Source organism: Centropristis striata, chromosome 13 (genome assembly GCF_030273125.1).
Source record: "Centropristis striata isolate RG_2023a ecotype Rhode Island chromosome 13, C.striata_1.0, whole genome shotgun sequence".
NCBI classification, from domain to species: domain Eukaryota; kingdom Metazoa; phylum Chordata; class Actinopteri; order Perciformes; family Serranidae; genus Centropristis; species Centropristis striata.
In genome coordinates, this window is record NC_081529.1 from 34525583 (window position 1) to 34553531 (window position 27949).

General features: G+C 42.5%; 1 protein-coding gene across 2 annotated transcripts; it reads right to left on the reverse strand.

Annotated features, from left to right (window-relative positions):
- Nucleotides 1-4042: 4042 nt before the first annotated feature.
- axin2 (axin 2 (conductin, axil)) lies at nt 4043-27907 on the reverse strand. 2 transcript variants are annotated; one of them, XM_059347127.1, is made up of 11 exons: nt 27095-27905; nt 24804-25735; nt 21940-22071; nt 17264-17366; nt 13241-13381; nt 12529-13043; nt 11813-11989; nt 11475-11690; nt 10499-10621; nt 9613-9762; nt 4043-5207 (listed from the first exon to the last, which is right to left on the reverse strand). In XM_059347127.1, exons 2-11 carry the CDS (start codon nt 25613-25615, stop codon nt 5081-5083), a joined length of 2496 nt encoding a protein of 831 aa, XP_059203110.1. In that variant the 5' UTR covers nt 25616-25735; nt 27095-27905; the 3' UTR covers nt 4043-5080. The 2 variants fall into 2 exon arrangements, with proteins under 2 accessions (XP_059203110.1, XP_059203111.1); XM_059347128.1 differs by lacking the exon at nt 4043-5207 and having other exon boundaries at nt 9645-9762; nt 10408-10621; nt 27095-27907.
- Nucleotides 27908-27949: the final 42 nt, after the last annotated feature.

Consider the following 27949-nt stretch of genomic DNA (forward strand, 5'->3'; position numbering starts at 1 on the left):
CCACCCGAGAAGCACCTACCCGTTTGAATAGTCCACCTAGCTCAGAGCACTCTTCAAAAAGATGACCCCATCTAAAATAGCCCTGCACACAAAGACGGGTTCACCAGGCCTTGTGCCAGTGGAGCGGCGCTGAGTGAGAGCCTCTTACTTCTAAAGAGTCCAAAGGATGGCCTTCAAGTGTATGCACTGACCTTTGCTGATGAAAGGGCTGAAAATGGTATTTTAACAATATCATGATGCCCTTTCAATATGAAAGGCGGCATAAGCAACACTCTTAGCCAATGAAAGTTAAAAGGAGAGCGGGTGGCGGAGGAGCGTGGGGTGCAGAAATGTGTGTGAAGCTATAAGCTATTACATATTTAAATTAAATAAAGGTGTCATGTTAGGTAGCCTGGAGCACACAGTGATCCGAAAGCTTTCTTTACATCTTAAAGCTGATAATGCACAGAGGAAAAGGTTTACAAAAGACAGCGACAGTTCATTTTATCGCGCGTGTTTGATAATAATGTATAATACGGGTGATTTTCTATTCTGCTTTTCTATCGTCAACAAATTCAATAAAAAGACTCCAACTGAAAAGATCCTTTTAACAAGAATTAATAGCCTAGTTCAGATTATTCCTGTGCCATTAACCTATATTGTTGTCCAAAAACATTAAAAAAAAACATCAATGAACCACATCACTTGTGTATTAATCCCCAGAAAAATGCAATATTTACTCCTGTTTGAGTATCAAAAACTACAGTGTCCAGCTGTTTTAGGAAATGACTGAGCCTTTTAAAAGATATACTTATACAGTCATTGAAAAAAATTATTCGACCACCCTTGTTTTCTTCAATTTTTGTTCATTTTCATGGCTGGTACAACTAAAGGTACATTTTCTTTGGAACAATATAGTGATGAGATAAGATAAGAGTTTAATTTAAGAGCTGATATTGAGACATTTAACATGGTTTTCTTCATAATGATTGTGGTTATTGTTGTTGAAGCTTTCCCTTTAAGGCAGAATTCCATTTTAAAATGTTTTACTCCACAGACTGATGACCTTTCCTCTGCTGTCCACCCCCACTTGCGTCCACCCCCACTTGGGTAATATTTGGTAAATCATCATCGTTTGACAGCCATGTTAAGCAGCTTTCTAGTTCCTGCTTTTCCACTTGAGAAATATCAGCAAACTGAGAACAGTCATTTCAAATACTGAACTTGAGATGCTTCTACCTGCCTTCATCTCATCCCGTACCGACTGTAGTACTCTATGATCTGTCAGGGATCACGGTCGAAACTGTCGCTAAGCGATTACGCGACGATCGATAACCATACGTCACCTTCGGAGTCTCTAAATCCCTCTGGGGGCCTTTTTGTACTGGAGACATGCAGAGTGAGCGGACTTTAAAAGAGGGCGTGGCCTGAGACTTTCCCGGTAGCCACTCTTCACCCCTAAAGCACTGATCCTCACTATTTTTTTCACAAGAGCCACATTGGCAGTGCAGAATCAAAAGGAGAGCCACTTTTACGACAACATACTAAGTCACCTTTGCAGATGTGCATTTCTACATATAAATCGGACATCCCACAAAAAAAGAAATAACACAGCCAATACATTTTCATTTAAAATCAGATTTACCTTAATACTGGGATGAGCGAAGCTGGCATGCATGTCCTTGACTTTCTTCATGTTGTATTTGTAGCTTGTTGTTTCAATCACATGAGATGAGCATGGGTCAGTCGTTTTTTTCTGTTTCCTCTTGATAGTGTTCATGGTCGAAAATGTTGACCCATGAAGAAAGACATCACTTTCTGTGCAAGTGGTTTCCAAGTGGGAAGGTCTGCTTCAGAAACCAAACTGAGTTCAACTTGGAGAATGTTATTTGTTTGCAGCTCAATTATTTCACTCTCCAGAGCAGCACCACGATTTGTTTGCACATTAAGCACAGAAGGTTCATGGCATGCAGAACAAATAAGAATTTGTCTGTGCTTCGTATTTTTCGTTTCTTACCGGCTAACGTTACACCTGTCTTTGTGCTGATTTTTGTTTGCTGCTTCCTCATCCTCTCCACTTTTCGTTAGAACACTGTGCGTCTGTCCGTCTGCTTTTTGAGCTTGTTTCTGTCCCTTTTTTATTAAAAAACGGTCCATTTTGTGTTTCACGCTATAGCGGAGCGAACGTAGCCTGCCTGCTAACGTGCTCTGCGGTCAGGTGTTGTAAACAATGCCACGTGGCATGCGGGCTGCGTTGCCAGGTTTGACAATGCCCCCTTTTAGGAAGCACCATTAAGGTTTGAAATACTTCCTTTCACCTTTATTTGGGTGAAGGGAGAAGTATTATTCAGATGTTTGCGTTTTTGCAGTGTTGTATGTTTATGTAGCACATTTGAAAAAATGTATTGGCTGTGTTACCACATAGGAAGATATAATCACGATATTTAAGAGCATTTTTGCGATAACGATATACTTGATATTAAAAACGACTGAAAAATATATAGAAAAATGTTTTTTAGTCTGTATAAATAAATAAAAATCGTACAACAAAATAAAAATCAATCATAAATCTAAATGTAGTGTAAATTGCAAATCATAAATTATTAAATTTAATGGAGAGGTGCGGGTCGGGTGTGACACTCTGCTGAGCAGACAAAAAGTAAAATAACTTGATAATATAAATAGTGTAGATATACTTTCAGTAGCTTGAAATGTGACGTTAGCGCAGCACATGAAATGATAGCGGGCTGCTAAAGTCTAGGTAATTAATGGGAAATCCTTACGCCAGAGTAGGAATGTTGCTAATATCATGATATGCATTTTTTTTACCCATAAAAATATATATATACTGGTATAATCGTGAACGATACGATATTAATTATGTTTTCATGTTTTATTGTGTTTTTCTGCGTTTGCCTGTATGTTGTTTTATACCCTTGTAAAACACAGGATTTTTTTGCCTGTGAAAAGCGCTTTATAAATAAAATGTACTTACTTACTAACTATACCTGCAGCATGCAGTCATGCATCTGTACTCCAACATAACCCAGTAAGAAGAAGCATCAAATGAAGTGCTCCTTTGCTATTAATCACTTTAAAGGGTAGCAGTATTGGTAGTAAGTACATAATCTTTTAAACGATACCCCGCCCTGTCTGGGACCCTAATTGAGTCTGAGAAAACCAACACATTACACGGTTCATGAAGGCCACAGGAGGCCGAATGATTTAGCACATAAACAGCTGGTGAAATGTACTTATGGCACGCATTTGCAGAGTGTCTCATTAACACACACACGGAGATCCTCTCCCTCTTTTTCTGTTTTACACTAAAACACACAGAGGCTCTGGTGGCCAAATTAATGCTGCATGTTTTAATTTCCAACAGGGAGTAAATTAAGAGCTGATAATGGATGCAAATCTGGCGGAGATTTCTCACCGGATCCGGCGAGTTGCACTCTCCGCAGCAGGGTGTGTGTGTGGTGAAGTATCACACACACACACACACACACACACACACACCCATCACAAGACACACACATGCACAAAACCATAGGAAGCCATTTGCTAATTTGAAAAATAGAACATTTTAATAAAGGCTACATCTCTTCATAATTACAATAATTAAAGTACCGAGGCATCTTTTCAACTGAGCTCTATAGTACGCATAATTTACAGTTTACAAGTGGAGCCAAGGAAGCCATGAAAAATATTATAAAACATAAACATGATGAAACAGATACTAAAAGGCATAAAAATATCTTTTTTTCAACATAAGGCCCCTTGTAAAAACCAAGGGAGTAATAGGACCCTATAAAACTGGGTAAAACACGGCAAGAATCCATGTAGGCACAGCTACTGTACTCAGTTAAAACACTATGTAGTGACATAGTGTACATCACCACCATCATTATTATAACCTGCAGCTCATAGTGCAGGTTTCAAATACACACAGACAGAGTAACTCTACTCTAAAGCAACTCAGTCACACAATAAGCACATTGGGGAGCACGTTATAGAGCTTTTTGTTGGTAAATATTAATATTGGTGTAAACACATTTTGGGGATTCTAGGACCTGTTCAGGGCAGTTTCCTCTAAGTAAATACGTAGGCTATTTGTGCGATGCCTGCGCCACTGAAACAAAGGCACTAAGACGCGACAGATCAAGGCTAACTGGGCAGAGTCCCAGAGTCGGGAATTAAAACGTTAATAGCATTTCCTTTTTTCTTCTTTTTTCTTTTTCGTAGTCCACTCAGAGCAAGATGGGGACACGGCCACAAATAGCACTGCAGTAGTAAATATATTATCGAACTTTTAAGTGATAAGAGAGCCATTCTCAAAAAGCTTCAGCAGTAAGCTCTCCAGCCAAGAGATCAGAGATGATGTCCCGCTAAAATCTCCAGGAACAGGAGTGGATTTTTTTTTTTTTGAAGAGGTATATTTTCGAAGTTTACAGTTCAATATGAGGGGCAGAAAATGAATAAAACCCATTTCCTTTGCTTGAGAACTGAAGGGGAAAAAGAAAAAATCACGGATGTGGGAAAATTGGAGAAGTTTCTCCAACTCCAAGCAGCTTGTCCATGGAGGAATAATAAGGGGGTTTGGGGGGGCCGGGGGGTATTTCCAATAAATAGCAATAGAAATCTTTACACAGCAATACGAGCATCACAATACAATGCAATGTACATGTATATCTGCATATACATTTTTAGCGGTGTGCTAGCGAGTTATGCTAGCACGGGCGGGGTCAAGTAGGGCTGTCAGTCTCAGATTTGGAGCCCACCGGCCCGCTTCTTTGAGGAGTGGTCATTCACCTTAGAGTCTCTAGAGTTTTCTCTTCTGGAAACACGGAGATGTTTCAGTCCAGCAACACACAGTCTTTGTATTTTCTTCACTTCAAGGCGGGCTTGTTCACACGATAGTCCTGTAAGAGCGATAGAATTTGTCCCGAAACCTCTTTGACGTTCCTTCAACATCTCCAAGTCCTTCAGTCTTTAGCTTAAAAGACACATCCTTAGTGTGTGTGTGTGTGAGCAGAGAAGGGAGTATATCCATCCATGGCAGGTGTGAAGCGTTCGTATAATCCACAACATGAAGAAGGTCTCACTCCATCCGCTCCACTTTGCCCAGGATCTTTCCCTCGTAGGTGGGCAGCAAGGAGCCGTCGTCTGACACCTCCTCGAACACGGCGCCGCACTCAAACTCATCGCTGGCTTTCTTGAAGTAGTACCTGCAGAAAGACAGAGAGACGGGAGAGAGTTAACACCTGGAGACTTCATACACAGCAAGCGTGACCAAAGATGCATTACTTTTCATAACTTTTTTCTGCATAAACCTCTTAAAGATCTTCCGCCCTGCTCATAACTATTAAACATTCAAAGATTTTGAGGATTTTAACCCTTTAAATGCCAGTTTGATTGCATGATGTCACTGATGCTTTACGTGTTCATTTTTGGCTGGAGCATTGGTTTTTATCACAGCCTTGGATATGTCAAAGATTAAGAACAAAATTGATTTTGATGCATTTTCAGTTTTTGTGTCTTTTCTTTGAAAAACATTGATTATTTGATTGAGAAACCCCTAGTGGCAGAACATTACATTCTGCACATTTAAGGCTTAAAAGAAACCCGTAGGAAAAAATTTCTTTAAAACAAACGAGACATAATTGAGATCAGGGGCGTATACGACTATGAGATCTCCTCAGTTTATCACTTCTCAAGTATTGACTCAAATGGTTTTGTCAACTCAACCTCCTTTGTCTCGTCTCTTTTTAGTTTATCTCTTGTTCCTAAAGGTAAAGTAATTCAGAAACAGATGATTACAGAATGATACGAATATGAGAAGCTGAAACTGATCTCAGAGAAGAGATTGAGCAACTCACTTCTCCTCTAAAAGCCAATAGAAAGACCCTAAAAGTCAAACAGCTTGTTGCCACCTCCTTTTGACCTTTTTATCATCAAGCCTCATTTCCGCCACTCTGCCAAAAAGCCACTCGGTGCACAATCATCCCGGCCTGCTGAGCTGCAGAGCCACTTCTCCGGGTGGGGCCCAAACCTGCTGCTAACAGCTCAAATAAGAGGCTCTCGCTCTTCATCCCTCCCTCACTTTTCATCCCTCCTTTCTTTTTTACTTTTGCCTTTTCCTTTTTCCTCCATGGCGTTGTTGTGCCCCGGCTAACAGGGGCCAATTAGGCCAGCGTGCAAATGAAGGGGTCCTTTGACAAAGGCTGAAATTTTGGGTGCCTGCAAGTCTGCCTGTCATTACCCCCCCCCCGCCACCCCCCCATCTCGACTCCTACACACCCACTCGTGCATGCACACGTTACAGGACACACATGCATGCATGCACGGGCTTTCACTGGCTCCTCATCCCCGTTTCATTATTACAGGGACAAAGAAAAGAACAAAGTGGAGGAGGAGACAGCAGCAGTACACTGTGTCCTTCCTTACCCCTGTTGATAGCACGAGCTCTCGCTGAGCTATAGGACTGACAACTTTCTGTACGTGTGTGTGTGTGTGTGTGTGTGTGTGTGTGGAAGAAAAAAACACCAATCTAAGGAGGGGCTTCTCGTCAGCCATGACTTCACTGGGCCATTAATGATGCAACCCCCCCATCCTCATTTTTAGAGGAAGAGAAAGCAGCAGGGGTGGGTTTGGTTTGGGAAGGGAGGGGGTGTCTCAGAATCCACTCATTAACTATGTAATGGAAAAATGCCTCGATTTGCTCCATGTGTGGGGCGACTGGAATGCGGGTATGTTTGTGAGTATTTTGTTTTTAATGAGACGGGAGGCTGACAAAGTCGAACATGCAATACTTATAAAAAAAACGAGAGCTTTAAGTCTTCCTCGCGAAAAGGTGCCCGAGTGCACATGTCAGCACGAGGGTGGTCACTAATAAAAAACAGCTCCGTCGTTGTGAACGCAGGAAGGCTTCAACTAAAGAGGCCTCCCCTCTTCTCAGGGAAACAAAGTGAGTAAAAAAAAGACAAAGTAGATAAATAAGAGGACATGAAAGAGCACCAGACACGCCTGATAATTGTATCCTCCTTTCCTATCTGGAGGAGGAAAGGAAGAGGGGAAAGAAAAAAAAAGAAAAAGTCGAGCCGTCCTACTCTTTAAAAAAAAAGAAAAATCTTCAAAGAGCCATGATCTTTTTTGCTGAGAGAGACAGACGGAGACAGAGAGAGCCTGAATTTCCACTGGAACATGTTTTATGTGGCTAGATCTGTTTTTCCCCCCTTCTCCCCTTCTTCTTCTCTCTCTCTCTCTCTCTCTCTCTCTCCGTTTGCTCTGACATCTGGCACCAATATCGTCTGGCAGGGCCCGGCAGTACTGTTCTTTGTTGAACCGCTGCCATGTTGAAATGACCCAACTCCACACATTCTCTGGCTGCTATTAAAGCGCCGCGCAGCTCTCTCCAAAAAATGTGGATGGTATGACACAGGAACTGAGACAGCGAGCCAGAGAGAGAAGAAGAAGAGGTGGAGGGCAAACAGACAGATGTGCAGAACTCGGAGCTAAGTGCTTGTCACATTTGTTGATCCAAAAACGCTGCAAACATCTGGACAGGAAGAAATTCCTCCTTTCCCCCCCCCCCCCTTTCTTCTTCTAAGAAATAGTTTGATACCTGTAATTATTAACACAATACTCCAGCCATGCTTATCCTGGAGACCATGGCAGCCTAAACAATAAATGTTTGATCTTTTCCCTTTAATGCCAACTGGAAAGGAGCAATCAAAGTCAAAAATCTCTCTCTCTCTTTCTGCAAACACACAATCGGAGCTGGGCGGCCTCAATCAGGGCCCTGAAGTACAGCAAACAAGCGAATCTGGCATTTAACAATCTGCCTTTCAAAAATATCCATAAAATGATTACAACATGTGTAAACACTGTGCGCGTTCAACGCAAGCACACACACACAAACACACCAGGGAAGAAAAAAAAAAAAAGGAAAAAGAGCCCCTGATAGCATCAGTGAAGAATTTGCACGCTGGCCATTTGTGTGAGTCTTTGTTGGTTGAAATGAAAGGGGCCGGGGCTTCAAAGCCATGTGTATTAAGTGTGCCTTAGCATGGAAATCAATACCAGATGGGACCCAAATCGCTGCAGTTCAAACTCTTCCACTAACCCCCGCACCACCCACCTCCCTCCCTCTTGTCCTTTCCTTTTCATTGCACCCCCCTCAACACACACACACACACACACACACACACACATTCAGAAACCACAGAGGCCTGAATCTGACTGCACACAAACACACATAGAAATGCACCGATGTCAGAGCTGCACATAGAAAAAGCTCCACTAATAAGTGTGAAAATATGTCACATTGGAAATGATAAGAATTAGCCATTAGCATGTAGCATGTAGCATTAGGGCAGCATGTAGCCTCATCTAACATCTGACGTTCCCGCTTCAGTTTGTAGTTTTGTTTAGTCTCGCACACAAATGAGCTTTAATTTAATTATCAAAATCAAAAGCAGGATTGGCAAAAGTCAGATGTCTGACCACATGGCCGTACTACGGCAGTTCTAAACACACTTGTTTTCTTTTTTTTATGGGAACATTTGAAAATGTAAATTTGAGGCTATAAAAAAAACACCAATCTGTTGATCTGAATCAGGGATGGGCAACTTAAATGCTGCAGGGGGCCACAGTTTCTCATGTTCACTACCACAGGGCCACATATAGGAGTGTGCACTTAACCAGATATGATGAAACTGCAATTTTAAATATGTTTACAGTGCAGTAATTTAACATATTTCATGCTCAAATGCACGCACACTGCAAAAAAAGGTGTCTAAAAACCAGATAAAAACAGTAAATCTGAGGGAAATGATATTGCTGCATGCACAGATAATTTCATTTGACAAGATTTCTTGAATTAAGATTATTAAATCTAGAAATAAGCATTTTGAACACTTAAAATAGAAAGAAATTAACTCTTAAAACAAGATAAATTATCCAACACTTCTAAATCTAAGTTTGTTTTATCTTAAGAACCAAATAATTTGCAGTTATAGGAATGCAAAAGGTTTGAAGCAAATGCAAAATAACCACTTACTGTGATTTCTTTTGTTTTCAGTGCAAGAACAGCAGACCAACATTAATTGCAAGAAGTCATTTTGTGCATTTTTACACTGCGCTTTTAAGATTTCATGCTCAAATGCATGTAGTTGTACTGAGGGCCACTTCAAGTGAGGCTGCCCATCCCTGATCTGAATAATCAAGACTTGATATAGTCTAACGACGGCATAATGTTCAGTCATAAAAGACATGCTTATATCACAAACTAGATATTAAAGTGAACTTGAAAGCAAAAGTTGAATCGTGGATTTGAGGGCTGACCCTGACAGTAGTATAAGAGCTTTATAGCTCCATTTCCAATCAGTGAAGATACTGTAAATAAATGACTCCTCCTGTCTGCAGGAGGTTTTATGTTTATACTCCGAAAGGCGGCAGCTTGTTCTCAATCATCGTTTTAGAACCAAGGCCAACGAGTTGATAGCGTTTTTATCACCAGCAATCACAATATCACAGAAACACCGGTTGGCAAAAGTTCACATTACATCACTCTCGTAAAACTTTAACCCACATCTCTCCATCTATCATATATACACATTTCCATGCACACACCTGTAGTTGCCCTTCTTTCGGAGCTGCTCCTTGAAGTGGCCCAGGGTGAGACTGTGGCTCTTCATGTTCCTGCGGTAGGGGATCTCCTCGCCACAGAAGAAGTACGTCACCACCGTCTCGCCTCCTGAACCCTTTTTGCACTCCTTCATCCTAAAAGTAGACACAAAAAAAAGAAAGAGAGAGAGAGAGAGGAAGGGTGTGTTAGAAGGAGTGGACACACTCATGATACTTTACAAGATAATGATCAAAAGAGAAATCAGAAACGGAGCAAAGCTTCTCAGGGATTTTAACAGCAATCTACTACAGTAGTGGAGCAGAAACAGCACCGAGTGAAGAACAACACAAGTGAGTGACCTAGTGCCATCAGTCAGTGTGTGTTGTGTGTTGTGTGTTGTGTGTGTGTGTGTGCATGGAGAAGGGGCACAGTATTATCAATTCCCCTTCAGCTATGTCCAAGGCTTTGTAGGCCCACTTCAGAGGAGCTCTCTCTGCAAAGCTCTGCTCGCCCCAGCCGACTGCCAGCTCACTGAAGGACAGCCAATAAAAATGATACATATATATGAAAGGGACGTCTCTTAGTCAGGTGGTGCACTGACTACACACACACACACACACACACTGCACAATCACACAAGATGCATGCAAACAGAAGCAGAGCCAGTCTTAAAATATGCTTTGCAAAAAGGGGGTCACCTTTTTTTTTTTTAAACTGACTGTATGTGCACGTGTGCGATGTGTATGTTTGCACATGACTAGTGGTGAGCAGTGCAGGAAGAGTTAAAAGGGTAGAAGTACACTGCAAGGTGGAGGTTATGGCTGAGAGGAGGAGGAAGAGGAGCAGAGAGGAGGAGAGGAGAGGGAGGGCGGGACGCTAGAGGCATCGTACTCTTCTGATTGGAGGCCGGGGCTGCTCGTGAGGAGGCCAGCGGGACTGGGAGCGGCTGGAGACCCCTCACCCTGGACAGGCACTAGGTGGCTCTTCTCTGGCTGGAGGCTGGACATCGGATGCCTGGGAGGAGACACGACATAAAGTTTAATACCAGGAACCAAAATACTGATGCTTCAAACAAAAAAGAGAGACATTTAGGCCACGTTTATACACAGCAGGGGATTTAGAGAAACTAATACCCCCCCCCCCCCCTCCGTTTTCCAAAATAACATTGTGCACACAACATCGTTGTCATTTACATCAACCGGCATGAATACGCTGTTGAGCGCCATTATAACTATGCCAAACCTATTATAAGGGGCGGCAGTGTAGGGAGAAGGATAAAGCCATGCAAGCCAATCAGAATCCTCAGAATCATCAACAACGAATAACACAAGCCACTTCCTGTTCCTTTCAAAACAACTAGATCAGAGATGGGCAACTTAAATGCTGCAGGGGGCCACAATTTTTCATGGCCACTACCACAGGGCCACATATAGGACCGTGCACTTAACCAGATATGATGAAACTGAAATTTTAAATATGTTTACAGTGCAGTAACTTAACATATTTCATGCTCAAATGCATGTACTTGTACTGAGGGCCACTTCAAGTGAGGGTGCGAGCCGTATGCGGCCCCCGGGCCTCCAGTTGCCCATCCCTGAACTAGATAGAATGAGCGTGAGAACCTAAAACCCCGTTTGTTTCTCCCAGTTGACATGACAACACATAACCGGAGTTTTCCAAATTCTCCACTTTACCCGGAGTTTTTAGAAATAATCGTTTTCTGTGAGAAAAACGGGGTTTTCGTGTAAATGAGAGGCCAAACCACATGGAAATATCTGCCTTTTCCCTTTGTGTAAACAGCGCCTTATGCATAATAAACAAAACAAAAGCAGCAATATTGAACAGCTCCTGTCTAGTTTCTGCGTACCTTTGCTTGGTGGTCTTGGTGGAGACCTCCTCCAGCCTGCGGCAGGCCTCCTCCAGCTGGGCCAGCGTGTTGGGAGGAGGAAGAGGAGGCATGGCGGGGTCCTGGATGAACGGCTGAGCCGGCTGGTGGCTGCGGAGGTGACCGCAGCTTCCACCACCGCCCCACGTATGAGTCTGGGTGGAGGAGCCTCCGAAGGACTTCTTGGTGCTCTGGTTACTGTAGAAGGGAGAAACGGAAGTTAGACTTACATGTATTAACAACGTGCAATGTTGTGACATAAATGAGATATTTTAGAGTGAAATAAAACCAAAGCGCTGCAGGCACCAGCTGCTGCTCACCTGTGAGACTTGTGTCTGCCTTGCCGTTTGCTTTCCAGGATCCACTGCAGAACATTCTGGGTGGGGTCTGTGGTGTCGCTGGGCAGCTGCAGGGGTCCACAGTCCTCCATGAACCTCTCCGCTACTCCCTCCTCCGCCCCGGAGCGGCAAACACGCCTGGACAGAGAGCTGGAACGCCTGGAGAGGAAACAGAGAGGATCAGTATTCTGTTTTTGGGGGGTTTTTTGAAACAAATTGTTTTATTGTTTTAACTAGGGCCGGGACTTGATTAAATTTTTCTTTGCCATTAAGTGTAGTAATAGCATATTTATAAATATAGTACATTTCATAAATCCAGGTAGTCTATAGGTAGGTAGACCTTCTGTCAACTAGAATACTTTGGTTTTTGAAGTAAAACACAATCCACGCTAGCTAGCACACTAGCCGCTAGCTGCTATATGTTTAGCATTGAGGTGATACTTGAGGCTGGATGTGCTCTTAATTAACGCGACCTGGCCCTAGTTCTTTTGTGTGAGTCTTGTGTTTTTATTTGTGTGTTCATTTTGCAATGTTGTTGTGCGTTTGTGTATTTTTTTGTTGCATTTTTCTGTTTGTCATTTTTTGTGTTTTATGGGTTTTTTGTGTGTGTGTGGTTTTGTCCTAGTTTTTAATACAACCAACTGAAGAAAACAAGGAAATAAACAAGGCGTGAAAACAAAGAGGGGCCTGGTACTGACCCCACGCTGTTGTCTGCAGAGACGGCTCCACACATCTCTCGTCCCAGGCTTCGGCTGCGCTGGTAAGGCTGGAACTCTCCACCGCTGGAACAGAGGCCGTGCACCCGGAGCGCCGCCTCCCGCTCAATCTGCTCCTTGCTCTTGGGGCTGGCGTGGTGGTGGATGTAGTGGTGGTGGATGTGTTTGGTGCTCTGCCTGCTCACCAGGGTCCTGCCGGGGCCCAGGGCCAGAGTGATGGCCCCTTGGTCCAGACTGGAACTGGAGGGTCCCGCCCGGACCAGGGCTTTGATCCCGAAGCCCGGCCGAGTGAGGGGCCGGTGCTCTGGGGAGCTGGAGCGAGGCGAGTGGCGGATGACGGCGGGCGACTGGCAGCCGGGCGTCTTCAGGACGCGGGACAGGTGGTCGTCCAGGATGGCCTGGGGGTCCTCGTCAGAGGGGCCGGGGAGGAGGGCCAAGGGGTGGGGGGACAGCTGGGGAGCACTTCCCATCATCTCCGAGTCTTCTTTCTCCTCCTCCTGGTAACAAGGAACACAACATCATCAACTGAGGAATCTTTTTTATTATTAAAATGCCTTACTGTCTTTCTCAGTTTTTCAGTTTTCCTCTCTGAATATATACAAGAGCAATTTGGTGACTGCTCTGATTGCTCAGGTCACTAAGTAGTACACACACACACACACACAAAATAACAACGAGAAAATCTGATACAGACCTCCTGAATCTGCTGCAGCTTCTCCTCCAGAGAGTTGATGGTGTCCTGTTTTCTCTTCAGGCTCTCCAGGCGGGAGATGAGCTGAGCTGCAAACTCCGACGGCTCCATTGGGACCATCTCCTTGGGAGGACGGCGTGTACGCTTTGGGGAGGAGAAGAAGAAGAAGAAGAAGAAGAAGAAGATACATTAGCCATTGCATCATGTGTCATTCCTCCATGACTTCTACAAAGACAGCCACACTCCTCTATATGTATATATGCATTGGTTATTTTGTGTCTTTTTTTAAAATAAATTTGTGTCTTTTTTTTAAAAATACGTTTGTGTCTTTTTTTTTTATAATTCTGTGTCTTTTTTAGTCATTTTGTTTCTTTTTTAAGTAATTTAGTTTTTTTTCTGTCATTTTGTGTCTTCTTTGGGTCATTATATGTCTTTTTTTATTAAATTATTTTGTGTCTTTTTTTGTCATTTTGTGTCTTTTCTTGTAATTTTGTGTATTTTTGGGTCATTTTGTGCCTTTTTTAAATAATTTTGTGTCTTTTTTAAATGATTTTGTGTCTTTTTTAAATGATTTTGTGTCTTTTTTGCTACTTCTGCTAGATGTCCCCCTGCCTCTGAGTCGGACCTGTTCTTCTCTCAACCTGAAGTTAGCCTCCTAACTCCATTGTCTTCGTTGTCTTGACGCAAAATACTTTCGCAGCATGGACAATCAAATATTTCAGTTGAAACAGCGAGTTGGTTTCACAGAGCATCGGTCTATATGTATATATGCATTGTTCTGCATCAGCTCCACCACTGGTGGTGCTGATCAGGGCACTGTCATAGGCACCCAGGGGCTTCGGGGTTGTTTCAAGGGGTGGCAGGCCTGCTGTACGGTCATGCTGGGCTGGTTCCCTCTGTCATCATCAGCAGGCCTCTTTAAAGTCAGCTCACTTCAAAGGCTTCCTCGTCAAATATCAAACACTCGGTGGGGGGAGAATAGGGCGGCGGAGGGAGGGACGGAGGGGTAGATAGATGGGAAGCAGTGGCTTTACATCTAGGAATAAAAGCCACATATCGACAGGGGGTGGAAGAGAACTCCGGGGAGGAAAAGATGAGGGATTAAAAAAATAAAAAAAATGGGAGAAGAAGAAGTTGAGATGCAGAGATGTGTGTCCTCGCAGGGGGGGAAAGAAAGAGAAAATGAAGAGAGGGAAGGGTTGAAGGAAAAGAGATAAAAGGTGCCAAAAAAAAGGATGGAAGATCAGAAAGGTTGAGGTAATTTATTCCCCCCCTTTGTCACACACACACTGGGCACCTTTGAGGTACAGTATAGTGACAGTATGAGAATGTGTGTGTGTGTGTGTGTGTGTGTGTGTGTGTCAGTTGGTGTAACCAGTAATTTTCTTTCCATAAAAATCTGATTATATACAGGAAAATAAATGTGAACTAAAATGAGAAAAAACTCAGTCATTTTGTGTCTTTTCTGGTCATTTTGTGTCTTTTCTGGTCATTTTGTGTCTTTTATTTGGTAATTTTATGTCTTTTTTTGCTCATTTGTGCCTTTTTTTTTGTCATTTTGTGTCTTTTTTGTCATTTTGTGTCTTTTTGTGACTTTTTTGTCATTTTGTGTCTTTTTTTGATCATTTTGTGGTCAATTTGTGTCTTTTTTGGTAATTGTGTGTCTTTTTTTGGCAATTCTGTGTCTTTTCTGGTCATTTTGTGCCTTTTTGATCATTTTGCGGTCAATTTGAGTCATTTTTTACTTAATTTTGTGTCTTTTTTTGGTAATTTTGTGCCTTTTTTGTCATTTTGTGTCTTTTTTGGTCATTTTGTGTCTTTTTTTTGTCTTTTTGTGTCTTTTGTGGAAGGGAATTCCAGGGAGGAAAAGATAAAAAAAAAAGTTGAGATGCAGAGATGTGTGTCCTCGCAGGGGGGGAAGAAAGAGAAAATGAAGAGAGAGAAGGGTTGAAGGAAAAGAGATAAAGGTGCCAAAAAAAGGATGCAAGATCAGAAAGGTTGAGGTAATTTATTCCCCCCCTTTGTCACACACACACTGGGCACCTTTGAGGTACAGTATAGTGACAGTATGAGAATGTGTGCATGTGTGTGTGCACACATCTTAAATTATTTGCATTTTTGCACAAGGGCTTTCTTGTTTTTTCTTCCTCTTTTTTTTTTGTTTCTCCCATCCCTTTGTAGTAGGCATGAAGGGGGAGAAAAGAGTGAGAAAAGAGGCGCTGTCTGATGGAGCCTGGGGCTGCTGCACCATGGGAATGGAAGCCATCGCCAAAAATCAGACGGGAAACCAAAACAAGAATAAAAGAGAAAATAAAAGGGAAAAGGGGGACAGTGAGTGAGAGAAGAGTGGCGGGAACCAATCTGTGGATGTTTTTACTCGTATAAGTAACACTTGCTGCACGTCTCATAATGTTGACAAAAAGGGGGGTTACATGGAGTTTATTACAACAAGCTGCTACTTCTGCTAGATGTGATTCTCTTCTCTTGTTCTTCTCTCAACCTGAAGTTTAGCCTCTCATTAGCCTAAAAACTCCCCTCTGACCCACTGAGAGCTCACATGACACGCTCAAACTCTTCCCCCACCTTGATATGAAAGTTTAATGTGAGTTTTATATCAATGGCAATTTACTGTGTTGTGTGTGGAAGGTCCCTTTAAGTACTTTTTTATGTCTTTTTTTGGTAATTTTGTGTCTTTTTAAAATAATTTTGTCTTTTTTTAATAATTTTGTGTCTTTTTTTGGGTCATTTTTTGTCTTTTTTAAGTAATTTAGTTTTTTTTTCTGTCATTTTGTGTCTTCTTTGGGTCATTTTGTTTCTTTTTTAAGTAATTTAGTGTTTTTTCAGTCATTTTGTGTCTTTTTAAAATTAATTTTGTGTATTTTTTGGTCATTTTGTATATTTTTAAAATAATTTTGTGTCTTTTTTTAATAATTCTGCGTCTTTCTTTGGTCATTTTGTTTCTTCTTTAAGTAATTTAGTTTTTTTCTGTCATTTTGTGTCTTTTTAAAATAATTGTGTATTTTTTTGTAATTTTGTGTATTTTTTTTGTAATTCTGTGTCTTTTTTGGTCATTTTATGTCTTTTATGGGTCATTGTGTCTTTTTAAAATAATTTTCTGTCTTTTTTGCTACTTCTGCTAGATGTCCCCCTCTTCTCCTATTCTTCTCTCAACCTGAAGTTCGCCTCTCGTAAGCCTAAAAACTCCCCTCTGACCCACTCAGAGCTCACATGACACGCTCAAACTCTTCCCTAAGATCCCTCACTTTTGTGTGTGTGTGTGTATATGTAGGAGAGTGGGATGGGTGGGTGGGGGGGGGGGGGGGGGGGGGTTGCTTTGGAAAAAAAAAAGGGGGCCAGCTCTGTTGGAAGTTGTCACTTCCCTGTGCGTTTGCTCCATTCATCCTCGGATCAAAGCGCTGCTGCGTGTGCGTGCACGTGCGTGCGAATGTGTCTGAGTATCTTTGTGTTTTTGTTGGGGAACCGGGGCTGATTTCAGAGCCCTCGGGATAAAGCGGCAGATATCTTCCTCATTTCTCCTCTATTCTCCATATTTACAGCATCGATAGGGAAGCAGAAAAAACCCCGGTGTGTTCCGAGCGCCGCGGCGATAAACAGCTTAGAGACCCCCCTCGTCTCCCGCAGACTTCAAGGAACCCTAATGGGGGTGTAGGTGACACCAAAGGTAGCGAGGGGGCTTGTGTTTGTATGTGTGCATGTGCACTTATGTGAGTGTGTGTGTGTGTGTGTGTGTGTGTGTGTGTGTGTGTGAGAGTGGGAGGCTGGGTCTTTGACGTTACTCTTCAGATCTTTGCTGGTGTTGTTGAATTGAGAATGCCGAATACAGTTTGTGCGGTACTATTCATAGAACCAAGAGAGACCCGGAACAGAGGGTGGTATGGAAATTACACTGTGGGACCTAGGTTCAAAAAGACTTCGGAGCATGCATGTATGTGTGTGTGTGTGTGTGTGTGTGTGTGTGTGTGTGTGTGTGTGTGTGTGTGTGTGTGTGTGTGTTTGTGTACTTACAGGGAAAGCAGGCAGAGAGACTTGGCTGTTCATCCTCATGTTGCGCTGCATCTCTCTCTGCAGCTGTTTCTTTGAGCCCAGTTTGTACGGAGGGATGCCATCTCTGTAGACACAGATCACAAAAGGTCAATCACCCGATCAGATGCATCAATTAAACAAGGGATGGGCAACTTAAATGCTGCAGGGGGCCACCGTTTTTCATGGCCACTACCACAGGGCCACATATTGGAGCGTGCACTTTACCAGATGTGATGAAACTGCAGTTTTAAATATGTTTACAGTGCAGTAACTTAACATATTTCATGCTCAAATGCATGTATAACACTATAAATAGGAATACAAAAGGCTTGAAGCAATTGAAAAACTGTGATTTCTTTTGTTTTCAGTGCAAGAACAGCAGACCAACATTAATTGCAAGAAGTAATTTTGTGCATTTTTACACTGCACTTCAATTTCATGTTTTTGGTCATTTTGTGTCTTTTGATGTTCATTTTTTGATGATGTCATCACTCTAGTCTCTCCATAGGGTAACATTGGGGGGATTTTTTGGCGCGTTTATGTCTTTTTTTGTTCATTTTGTGTCTTTTTTGGTCATTTTGTGTCTATTTGTTTAGTTTGCGTCCATTTGTTTACAGTGCAGTAACTTAACATATTTCATGCTCAAATGCATGTATAACAGTATAAATAGGAATACAAAAGGTTTAAAGCAAATGAAAAACTGTGATTTCTTTTTTTTTTATCAGTGCAAGAACAGCAGACCAACATTTATTGCAAGAAGTCATTTTGTGCATTTTTACACTGCACTTTTTAAGATTTCATGCTCAAATGCATGTAGTTGTACTGAGGGCCACTTGGCCCCCGGGCCTCCAGTTGCCCATCCCTGATTTAAGACTAAACAGCCATTCAGAAGGAAGCTTATTATCAGCTGACTGGGGAGATCAAATCTAATCAATTACTTCTCCTGTCCATTTTGTTTGTTATCTTTACGACTTAATTAGTGAACAAATAATAAAAAAAAGAAACACACTCGGAGGTGAATCACGCCAGCATTTCCTGTTCTTGTTTGTGTTTGTGACTGGGTTACGGGGCTCTGAGTGAGGTGGTAGGGGGTTTTGTTTGCCCTAGAAATGACACTCATTTTCATCTCTGGCTCCAGCACAGATCTGGGCATCCTGCTGGCTATTTCCTTTCAACACTTACACACACACAAACACACACTTTTGCAGCCACAGTGTGCTTCTGCTCTGCTCTGCTGGCCAGAAGTAGCGTCAGCATTAGCATTCCCCTACTGACTTTAAAGCCGAGCTGAGGACACTGTTAGTGTTAGCATTAGCGGCTCATTATACTTATTCAAAGAGTTACTGCAGGACAGGACCCAGGGGTGTTAGCTAACCTGGTTAAATCTGTCTGAGGGCCTGAATCTGAATGGCTGACTGGCTAAAAAAGATGAAATCAAACAACAAAACAGCAAAAGCTCAAGCTTCAAACTGAAGCGCTTGACAGTGTAAAACAGTGTCTTTTCTCCATGCTAAACAGCAGTTTCCTGGTGACCTAGCCTAACTGAGGAGCACTTTTTCCACTTTTGCTTTGAAATGCCACAGTCATGCGCATAACCAGCACCCCCCCCTACCCCCCCACACCCCTCCCCCCCCTCCCAATCTTCATTTGGCAAGCGCTGCCGCAGCCAGCCTCTGATCTCCGCACATCAAAAGGCTGGTTTGTAAGATAAGGTAATGTTTGAAGTCTGCGCAGCTGCATTCCCCAGCGTCCAAGCAAATCCATAAATAAGATATAAGCAAAAATCCCCCCCCTCCACCACTCTCTTTCTCTTCCCACCCAACCTCCTCCTCCCCCCGTTTGCTGTTTTTTTTCTCTTTTCTATTCTTTTCTTTATCTGTAAATGAGATTCAAATGTTTATGGCTGCTTTTAACTGACCTAAAGAGAGGCAGATATTGTGATCAAGGCCAGAGCGGGCAGGAATTGAGGTGTGTGTGTGTGTGTGTGTTCTTGTACTTCCTACATAGTGAGGACCGGAACACGTTTTTTTAACCAACAGAGTGAGGACATTTTTGCAAAGTGAGGACATTTCGGCCGGTCCTCACTTCTTTAAAGGCTTTTTTTTGAGATTTCAGACTTTGTTTTAAGGGTTAAAGGTTACATGATGATGATAATTAACTGAAACTGTATTGTGTGGTTACAAAACTCACTAAAATTATAGTGAAAATGTCCTTCGTTTTCATCTTTGTCAACTTTTTTCATGCATAATGAAGATGGATCAGACAAAGGAAATAAAGGCAAAATTTTACTGTGACCTCTTTTAATCTCCCACCCAACAAATACCCCATTACAAAAAACTAAAACTAACATTAAAACTAAGAAAAACTAAAGCATTTCAACAAAATAAATACTAAACTAAAACTAGCAAACTCACTCTAAAGACTCATTAAAACAAACTGAAATTGAAAACAAAAAATCACAACAAAATGAAAACTAAAACTAATGAAAAATCCAAAACTATTATAACCTTGCAAGGGAATTCACTGTTCCAATGAGGGTCCTCACAAAGATAGAAGTACAAGAATGTGTGTGTGTGTGTGTGTGTGTGTGTGTGTGTGTGTGTGTGTGTGTGTGTGTGTCTTTGTCACTGCACTGGGCAAAGTACAGCAGAGTAGGACTATATGGGCCCTCGGCCTCTTTGAAGCTGTCTAGAGATATGCCAGTGCAGAAGAGCCTGTTGTAAAGAAGAAGAAGAAGAAGAAGAAACCCTCTTTTATAGCGGCCATATTTGTGTGAGGCCCCGCCCACTGGTTGCACTGAACATCAGCGTCTTTAAGTAGCTTGGTCATGGTGACCCTCGCCGCTTTGGTGACATCATCCACGCAGGCCTTGACGCCTCCCATGTGAGATGAGGTAAAGAGGAACTTGTACCAAGATTTTTCTGCTTTCTGTCCAAAAAAACAGACGGGCTGACCTGAGCGCTCTTGGCCTTGAGCTGTGCACCGTGCGATGACTTCATAGCACCCTGTCACTTGAGAGACACGTGATTACGCCAAGTAATCCCTTTGAAGAACGAGGCCCCAGGCACGTACACAGATAAGCATAAACCACATGTGGACAGAGGCAGCAATAACACCTTTTTTGTGCAGAAACGATTAGCCAATTGCTTGATTAGTCAGTGCATTGGCGGTTAACCCTGTGGAGTCTCCAAAAAGCACCAAAGCATGACTTGTTCATCACATCCAGACGTAAAAACGAAGCGGAAAAGACACAAATTGACGAAACAAAAGACACAAAATGACTATAAAAGACACAAAGAGACAGAAAATTACCAAAAATACAACACAAAATGCCAAAAAAAAAAACCACACACACACAAATGACTACAAATAGACACAAAATGACTAAAAAAAGACACAAAATGACCAAAAAAAAGACACAAAATGACTAAAAACAGACACAAAAAGAGAGAAAATTACCAAAAAAAGACACAAAATGACCAAAAAGACACAAAATGACAAAAAAAAAGACAAAATGACTAAAAAAGAAGACACAAAAATACAACATGGCAAGACTCCATAGAGTTAATCAGCAATCGTTCACGTCATTTTGCATGGCGCCAAACATTTGCTCACTTCATGTTATTAAAATGGGAATTCCCACTCAGTTCGCCTGTTTGATTGCAAACTAAAACATGTAGAACTTGTGACACTGTAAAGACTAAATTATAATATAGTACCGGTAGTAAATATAGTATAAAGTAATAACCAGATATTGTTATTAACCAATAGTTGCAACTAATGCTGCAACAATTAGTCGACTAATCAGTTACTTATGATCAACAGGTGAAATAATAGCCAACTATTTGGATAATCAATAGTTTTTTTCCTTGCAACAGTTGCAGAAATGGCTGTTTCCACCTTTCACATATAAAGATGTTCTGCTTTCTGTGTTTTATATCATATCAAACTGATATCTTGGAGGTTTGCACTGACAGAACAAGACGTTTAAAAGACATCACCTTGGAGTTTGAGAAACTGGGATGGACATCTTTCCATATTTTCTGACATTTGGAAGAGTTAACTTCTTATTTTAAGCATTCAACTAGATTTAACAATCTTAATTTAAGAAATTATGGTTTTAACTGGTTTTATTCTGGTTTTAACTGGTTTTAGCTGTTTTTTTTCTGGTTTTATGTGGTTTTATTCTGGTTTTAAGAGTTAATTTCTTATTTTAAGCGTTCAACATGCTTATTTCTAGATTTGACAATCTTAATTTAAGAAATTATGGTTTTAACTGGTTTTATTCTGGTTTTGACTGGTTTTATTCTGGTTTTGACTGGTTTTATGAGTTAATTTCTTATTTTAAGTGTTCAACATGCTTATTTCTGGACTTAACAATCTTAATTTTTGAAATCTTGTCAAGTGAAATTATCTGTCCGTTCAGATACAAGATAATTTCCCTCAGATTTAATGATTTTAGACACCTTTTTTGCAGTGTGGCCAACATAACTACAGAAAATCATTCTTCTTCCAGTTTGGCTTCGACTCCAACAGCCAGCTGGAGGCCCGCTGTCACTTTATCTTTCTTTTATTATTATAATTTCCACAGCACATCACTTCACATTCCAGAAACACACACACACACACGCTGTGGTGTTTGGTTAATATTCACTTACACACTGCTGTCAGTCACCGACATGGCGTCGTCAGTCAAGGCGTCACTGGACACCTCGCTGTCGTTGGTGCTGCTGACGGGGGCGAAGGAGCCCACGTAGCAGGGGTTCAGGGACTCTCCTCTCTTGTAGGACCTGGGGAGGTTACAACAACACAAGTCAGATTTAAAAAACTACCACAAGTCTATGAAACAGGATCCAACAGGTGGGTGACAGTTCAATCAGGACAGGTTGGGAGGCTTTAATGACACAAAGAAGAAGAAGAAGTGACTAATGTGTGACCTCGTCTGCTACCGATAACAACTACACCCTGTGATGCATGAGGTCTCAAACCAATTGTGGCCCTCGTGACGATATTTTGTGGCCCTAACCTTGATATGAAAGTTTAATATGAGTTTTATATGAATGGCACTTTACCGTGTTGTGTGTGGAAGGTCCCTTTAATTACTTTTTTTGGTAATTTAGTGTCTTTATTTGGTCATTTTGTATCTTTTTTTGGTCATTTTGTATCTTTTTTAAATGATTATGTGTCTTTTTTAAGTAATTTAGAGTTTTTTCAGTCATTTTGTCTCTTTTTTTAAATAATTTTGTGTCTTTTTTTGGTAATTTTGTGTCTTTTTTGTAATTTTGTGTCTTTTTTAATAATTGTGTATTTTTTTAAATAATATGGTGTATTTTTTGGTTATTTTGTTTCTTTTTTTTGTCATTTTGTGTCTTTTTTTAGTCATTTTGTGTCTTAAGTAATTTAGTTTTTTTTTTGTCATTTTGTGTCTTTTTTTAGTCATTTTGTGTCTTAAGTAATTTAGTTTTTTTTCTGTCATTTTGTGTCTTTTTTTTTTTTTAAATAAGTGTGTGTCGTTTTTGGTAATTCTGTGTATTTTTTTGTCATTTTGTGTCTTTTTTGGTCCTTTTGTGGTCATTTTGTATCTTTTTTCTGTCATTTTGTGTCTTTTTTTTTTGTCATTTTGTGTCTTTTTTTTGTCATTTTGATACTGCCTCCTGCGGCCCCCAGGTAATTTGAGTTTGAGACCCCTGAACTCCACCCAGTAATGAATGAATGAATGAATGAATGAATGAAAGTGACCAGCTCCTCTGTGGCCTGCCAACCTCCACCTCCTTTCAAACACAAGTTCATCTGCAGTGGGAAAGCTGTGGTTTTCTCCTTATGCCCCATTTCTGCCGTATGCAACAACAACCCCTCAATTTCTCCTTTTCTTTCCATTTCTCTCACTCACTCTTTCCTCAGCATTCATCTCCCGCTGTGCATGCATTCTTGCCATGGTACATGAGGAGGAGAAACGGGGGGAGTGACCAACCAAAAGAGGGGAAAAAGAAAAAAAAAAAAGAAGTAAAGAGCGGAAGCATAAGACTGTGTCAGAGAAGGAAAGAAAGCAGGGTGGGGGTCTTCTTGAGGGAGAGACCCAGCAGGACTAAAGCTGTAGGCCCCCAGCTCCAGGCTGACCTTCAGAGGGGCTTGCAAAGAGTCAGGTATTTAACACAGCTGGCCTTGCATTCTTCCCTCCCTGCCTGTCTCTCACCCCCTCATTTATCCTTTCTCCTCCCTCCCTTTCTTTCATGAGGTGCACTCCCCCTCCCATTACCCCTCTCTCTCTCCCTCTCTCTCTCCTTCCTTTCCGCTCTCTTTCCCCCTCCTCACTTTCGCTCCAAAAGCATGCCTCGTAGTCCGCATCCCTGAGTTTTCAAAAGAAAAAAAGAAGAAGAAAAAAAGATAAAAGTGGCAAAGGCGGGGAGGGGGGGGGGAGCAGAAAAGAAGGGGAAATCAGTGGAGAATTGACGCAAACAAGAAAAGAGTGAAGAAGAGAGAGAGAGTGAGGGGTTTCGGGTGGAGGAGGAGGTGGAGGTGGGTGTTGATTCTGTACTGTAGCTGCTGCCGTTCAGGGTTTGTTTTTTTTAAAAAGTCAGATGAGAAGAAGAGGTGAGGAGAGAAGGAAGCGGAAAAGGGGAGAAATGGGTTCCACATGTTCTGAAGCTGTAAGGTGACAATGGGGCTTCATGTCAAAAGAGGACTATTCTCTATTCTCTCACTTTCAGCAACAAGCACCACCCTGTAGGAGACCCCCACCCACCACCACCACCACTACTCCAACCAATACACAAGCTGTCAATCCTTGATGCCCGAAGCGGTCAGTTTTTGCTTCGCCTGTCTGTCTTAAAAGTTAACAGCAACATCAGAAGATGTCCCACTTGTGTTTTAAATCACCCAAACATGTTATAAACTCCTTAAAAAACATGATAGATTTGTCTGGGATGCATAAACTTTTTAAAAATGCAGAGGCAGAGACTGAAATAATAATAATAAGCATCAAAATGAAGCTTGCAGATCATGCATTTCAAAGTGCCGTCTATAGATTTTGCTATAGATTTATGTCTGTGCCAGAGGCTTGAGGACAGTGCCGTGTACAGTACAGTACAGGAGGCATAGCATAGCAATGTCATCATCTATTATTTGCCGGCTGGGGCCGGAGCCAGCCATGCTCTGTGAACTTTTCCCGTGGAAGACGATCCCTCATTCTGCTGAACTATTTCAAAGCCCCGGAAATCCATGCGAGCGCCAGCAGAGGGCTGCTGCTGCTGGAGCTGGTGAGAGGGACCAGAGAGCCAGCAGAGGGAAAGACACACACAGAGAGAAAGAGAGTTTTCTACAAACTTAAAAGGAACCCTGAAGTGATTCAAAGGAAGGTGGGGGGGTGGAGGGGGGCATGTGTTGCACTTTTACGCATATGTTCCACTTTTACGCATATGTTGCACTTTTACGCATGAGAAAAATGCCTCCAGCCGCCTGTGAAGGTGCATGATTAGCGATGTACAGCGTTAAAAACAGTTTTAAAAAGGTGTTGCAGACATACCTGTATCCTCTTTCCATCACCTCCACCGCCCTCATGGACACGGTGGCCCTCTGCGCCTTCGCCGAGAATCCAACCAGCGCTTTGGCTTTGAAATCACAACTCCACTCCTCCTCTTCGATGAGCGTGGGCAGGTATTTACAGACAACTTTCAGGTCGCCCAGCCCGCTCGAGTTGACGTGATTTGGGTTTTCTCCCCCAGTCCTCACGTACTCGAGGTAAATGTCAGAGGTCAGAAACATCTGGTACGCGTTCTCCTCCATGTTGGTTTGGATCTCCGTCTGCGCCTGGTCGAACATTGCGGAGTCAATGTGTTGCTTCTTGATATTATCCCGTATGAAGCTCTTAGTAGCGGGCTTCAGCTGTTTGGCGACAATGCTGTTGTTCTCGATGTAGCGCTTGTAGATTAATTTGGCGACTCTCTGCGTTTTGGTATCCTTGAGGTCCATTTGCCTGAAGCCATTGCAGGCGAACCAAAAGTCTAAAGTATCGACACATTTCTCTCGCTCCAGGAAGGTCCGAAAAAGAAGAGCACCGTCCTGGTCCCCGAGCAGAGAGTGCAAAGACTTTGTCCACCGGGAAAGCGGTGAATCCGGGGAGGCGCTCCCCTCCGGCTCCCCAAGACCATCCTCGTTCCTCCGCGCCGATGAGCCCGGAGAGCCGAGCAAAACCGATTTGGGGGGTTCCAGCAAAGGTTTCATCATTGCGAGTTTGCCGGGGTAGCAGGGCGCCTCGCCCTCCTCCCCCGGCACCGGGGGTCGGGGAGCATCTTCTCGGAAACTACTAGCGATATGGTCCATAAGCGGCCGGCTCATGGCTCTGAAGGCAGCAGGAGACGGAGCCTGTGTGTTGTTCGCCTCCTCTGAGCTTCTACTGTAATCTCCTCACTCTCTTATGTCAGCGGGGGAGCTTCTCTCCGGCTGCCCGTCTTCTCTCTGAAACACAAAGTATTGATCTAATCAAAACCAGATCCGCCCCAACTTCAAAGAAGGGGGGGAGAGACGCAGTAAGAGTCTTTTCAGATTCAGACCCTCGCTGACTTCCACAGAAAAGACTAGAGACTAGTTCACAGGAAGAAAAAAAAATGTGAGAAAACGCTGCAGCAGCATTACATAAACAGCATTTCTTCAAATCTCAACCTGTGATTTCCACCGAGGCGTTATTGGTTGAATTAAAAAGGAGGATTTAACAGTGATTACGCACATGCAAAGTCGAAAAAACACACAAACACCTGAGCTGAATCCAAGCCATCCTCCTCCATGAGAAGTAGTAATCACACGTATGTCAAGCGGGGCCATGAACTGAACACCATTAATAAGTAATTAATCCTTCAAACGGCTTTATTAACGCTTCCGGATCCTGATGTCAGGGTTAATATGCAGCCTGCTGCAGAATCCAAGCACATGTCTTTCTGCTTCTACCATCCCTGACACTTTCTGGTTTCTGGGGCACCTTATTTCTACGTCTCAACATCTCATCACAGTCGACTAAATCACGTCAAATTGATCCTCCCCGTGAGGACCTGTAGGACACCGATGTGGGACAAACTCGGAGAGATCGAAAAACGTGACCAAAATAGTCAATGGAGTGAACTGGCTGCCTGTACTCTACTCCAGGAGGGTTAAACATGTTGAAATGTTGCAAGAATCCAGCCATCTCTTCTTACATTATCGCGCAGATTATGAGCACTTTGTTACATTATGATCGCTTCTGCACCGCAAAGCAACAATGTTGCAATAAATCTGCAGCTGATGTGCAAATATTGCAGATGTTACTATGTATCACAGTGACATTGCTCAGGTGTTAAACTTGTCAGAGTGAAAAAAACACACACACAAAAAACAGCTCCGGACACAGAAACTACTCTAAATCTTCTAGAGGGGGGGAAATAAGCAACTCTTTAAAAATTATATTCAATGCATTACAGCCCCACTCACGTTAAAACAGTCACGTAGCTTCTTAAAGTTTCATTTAAAGCCGAAAAAACAACTCTTGTGTATGGTCCAGTCCTGAGAACAGCAAAGTCTCACATCTTGTGGAGGAGGAATTCCACAAAAAACAACCGAGTTGCTTCTTAGAAATGTTCTACTTCAACTTGAAATCAAATCAAACAGCATCGAAAAGGGGGAAATTAAGTGAACGATAGTGGAACGATTCGACGCGTTTTCTGCTCTTTAAGCGTAAAGAAAAGCGGCTCATTTCCCGCTGAACATGACTTCAAAGGCGAGTCAACAGCACATCAAAGGGAGCTCCGACGGGGCCAGTTTGAGGAGGCTCACTCTGTTCTAACTTACCATCGATCCACGAGTTCCCCACTCAAATTAAACTCCAGTTGTTGCCGTTTTATCCACACAAAAAGCGCGTATAATCCACAGTACTCGTCTCCGCGACGCGTCCACATACAGTCCGTTCAGGTTTGAGTCGGTTTACGGAGAGAAAAATGCACTCGAGAGGAAAAAATACCGCTTTTCTCCCTCCTCCTTTTCTCCTCCCTGTGGTCTCAGGCTGCCATGCCGCCGGTAGCTCTCTCCTGTAGGCGACTCAACACCAACTGAGCCCACAGACAGGCTGGAGCAGCGCACTTCAAAGTAAGGAACCGACTGCCGGGTCCCGACAGCTGCATAAAAAACAATTCCAGCTCGATGCCTCGGAAAAAAATAAAACAAGTGTCGGAGCTGCCCAGAAACGTTGCAGTCACTCTGTGTGGAGCATATTTCAAAGCCTGCTCGGTTTATTTCCCGACCTGCGAGCTTTTTTGCCACGTTTTACCAATCTTTTCCCAGATCACGAAGTTGCAGCTACATAGTGAGGACCTTATCAAAGACAAGCAATCTTGAGCCAACTCCCCGAGGCTTTGGAGCGTCAGAAGTAACTGATCTGCCGCCCCAATAGCATTATCGCTACAATCCCTCTGTTGCTACATAAACTTTAAAGACGCAGGGATCCTTTCTTTTCAAGACCCGCATAGTTTTTGAGATTAACCCATTGGGGAGCTGGAGGGGGGATGCACAATGCATGCACCGGTGTGCATCAAATTGCACATTCATTTGTGCATTTCATATGATTTTTTTTGCCATATTACAAGAGAATAACTCAGAAGGATAATGCAACTATGATTTTAATCCCCTTAACCCTTTATAGGGCACTCA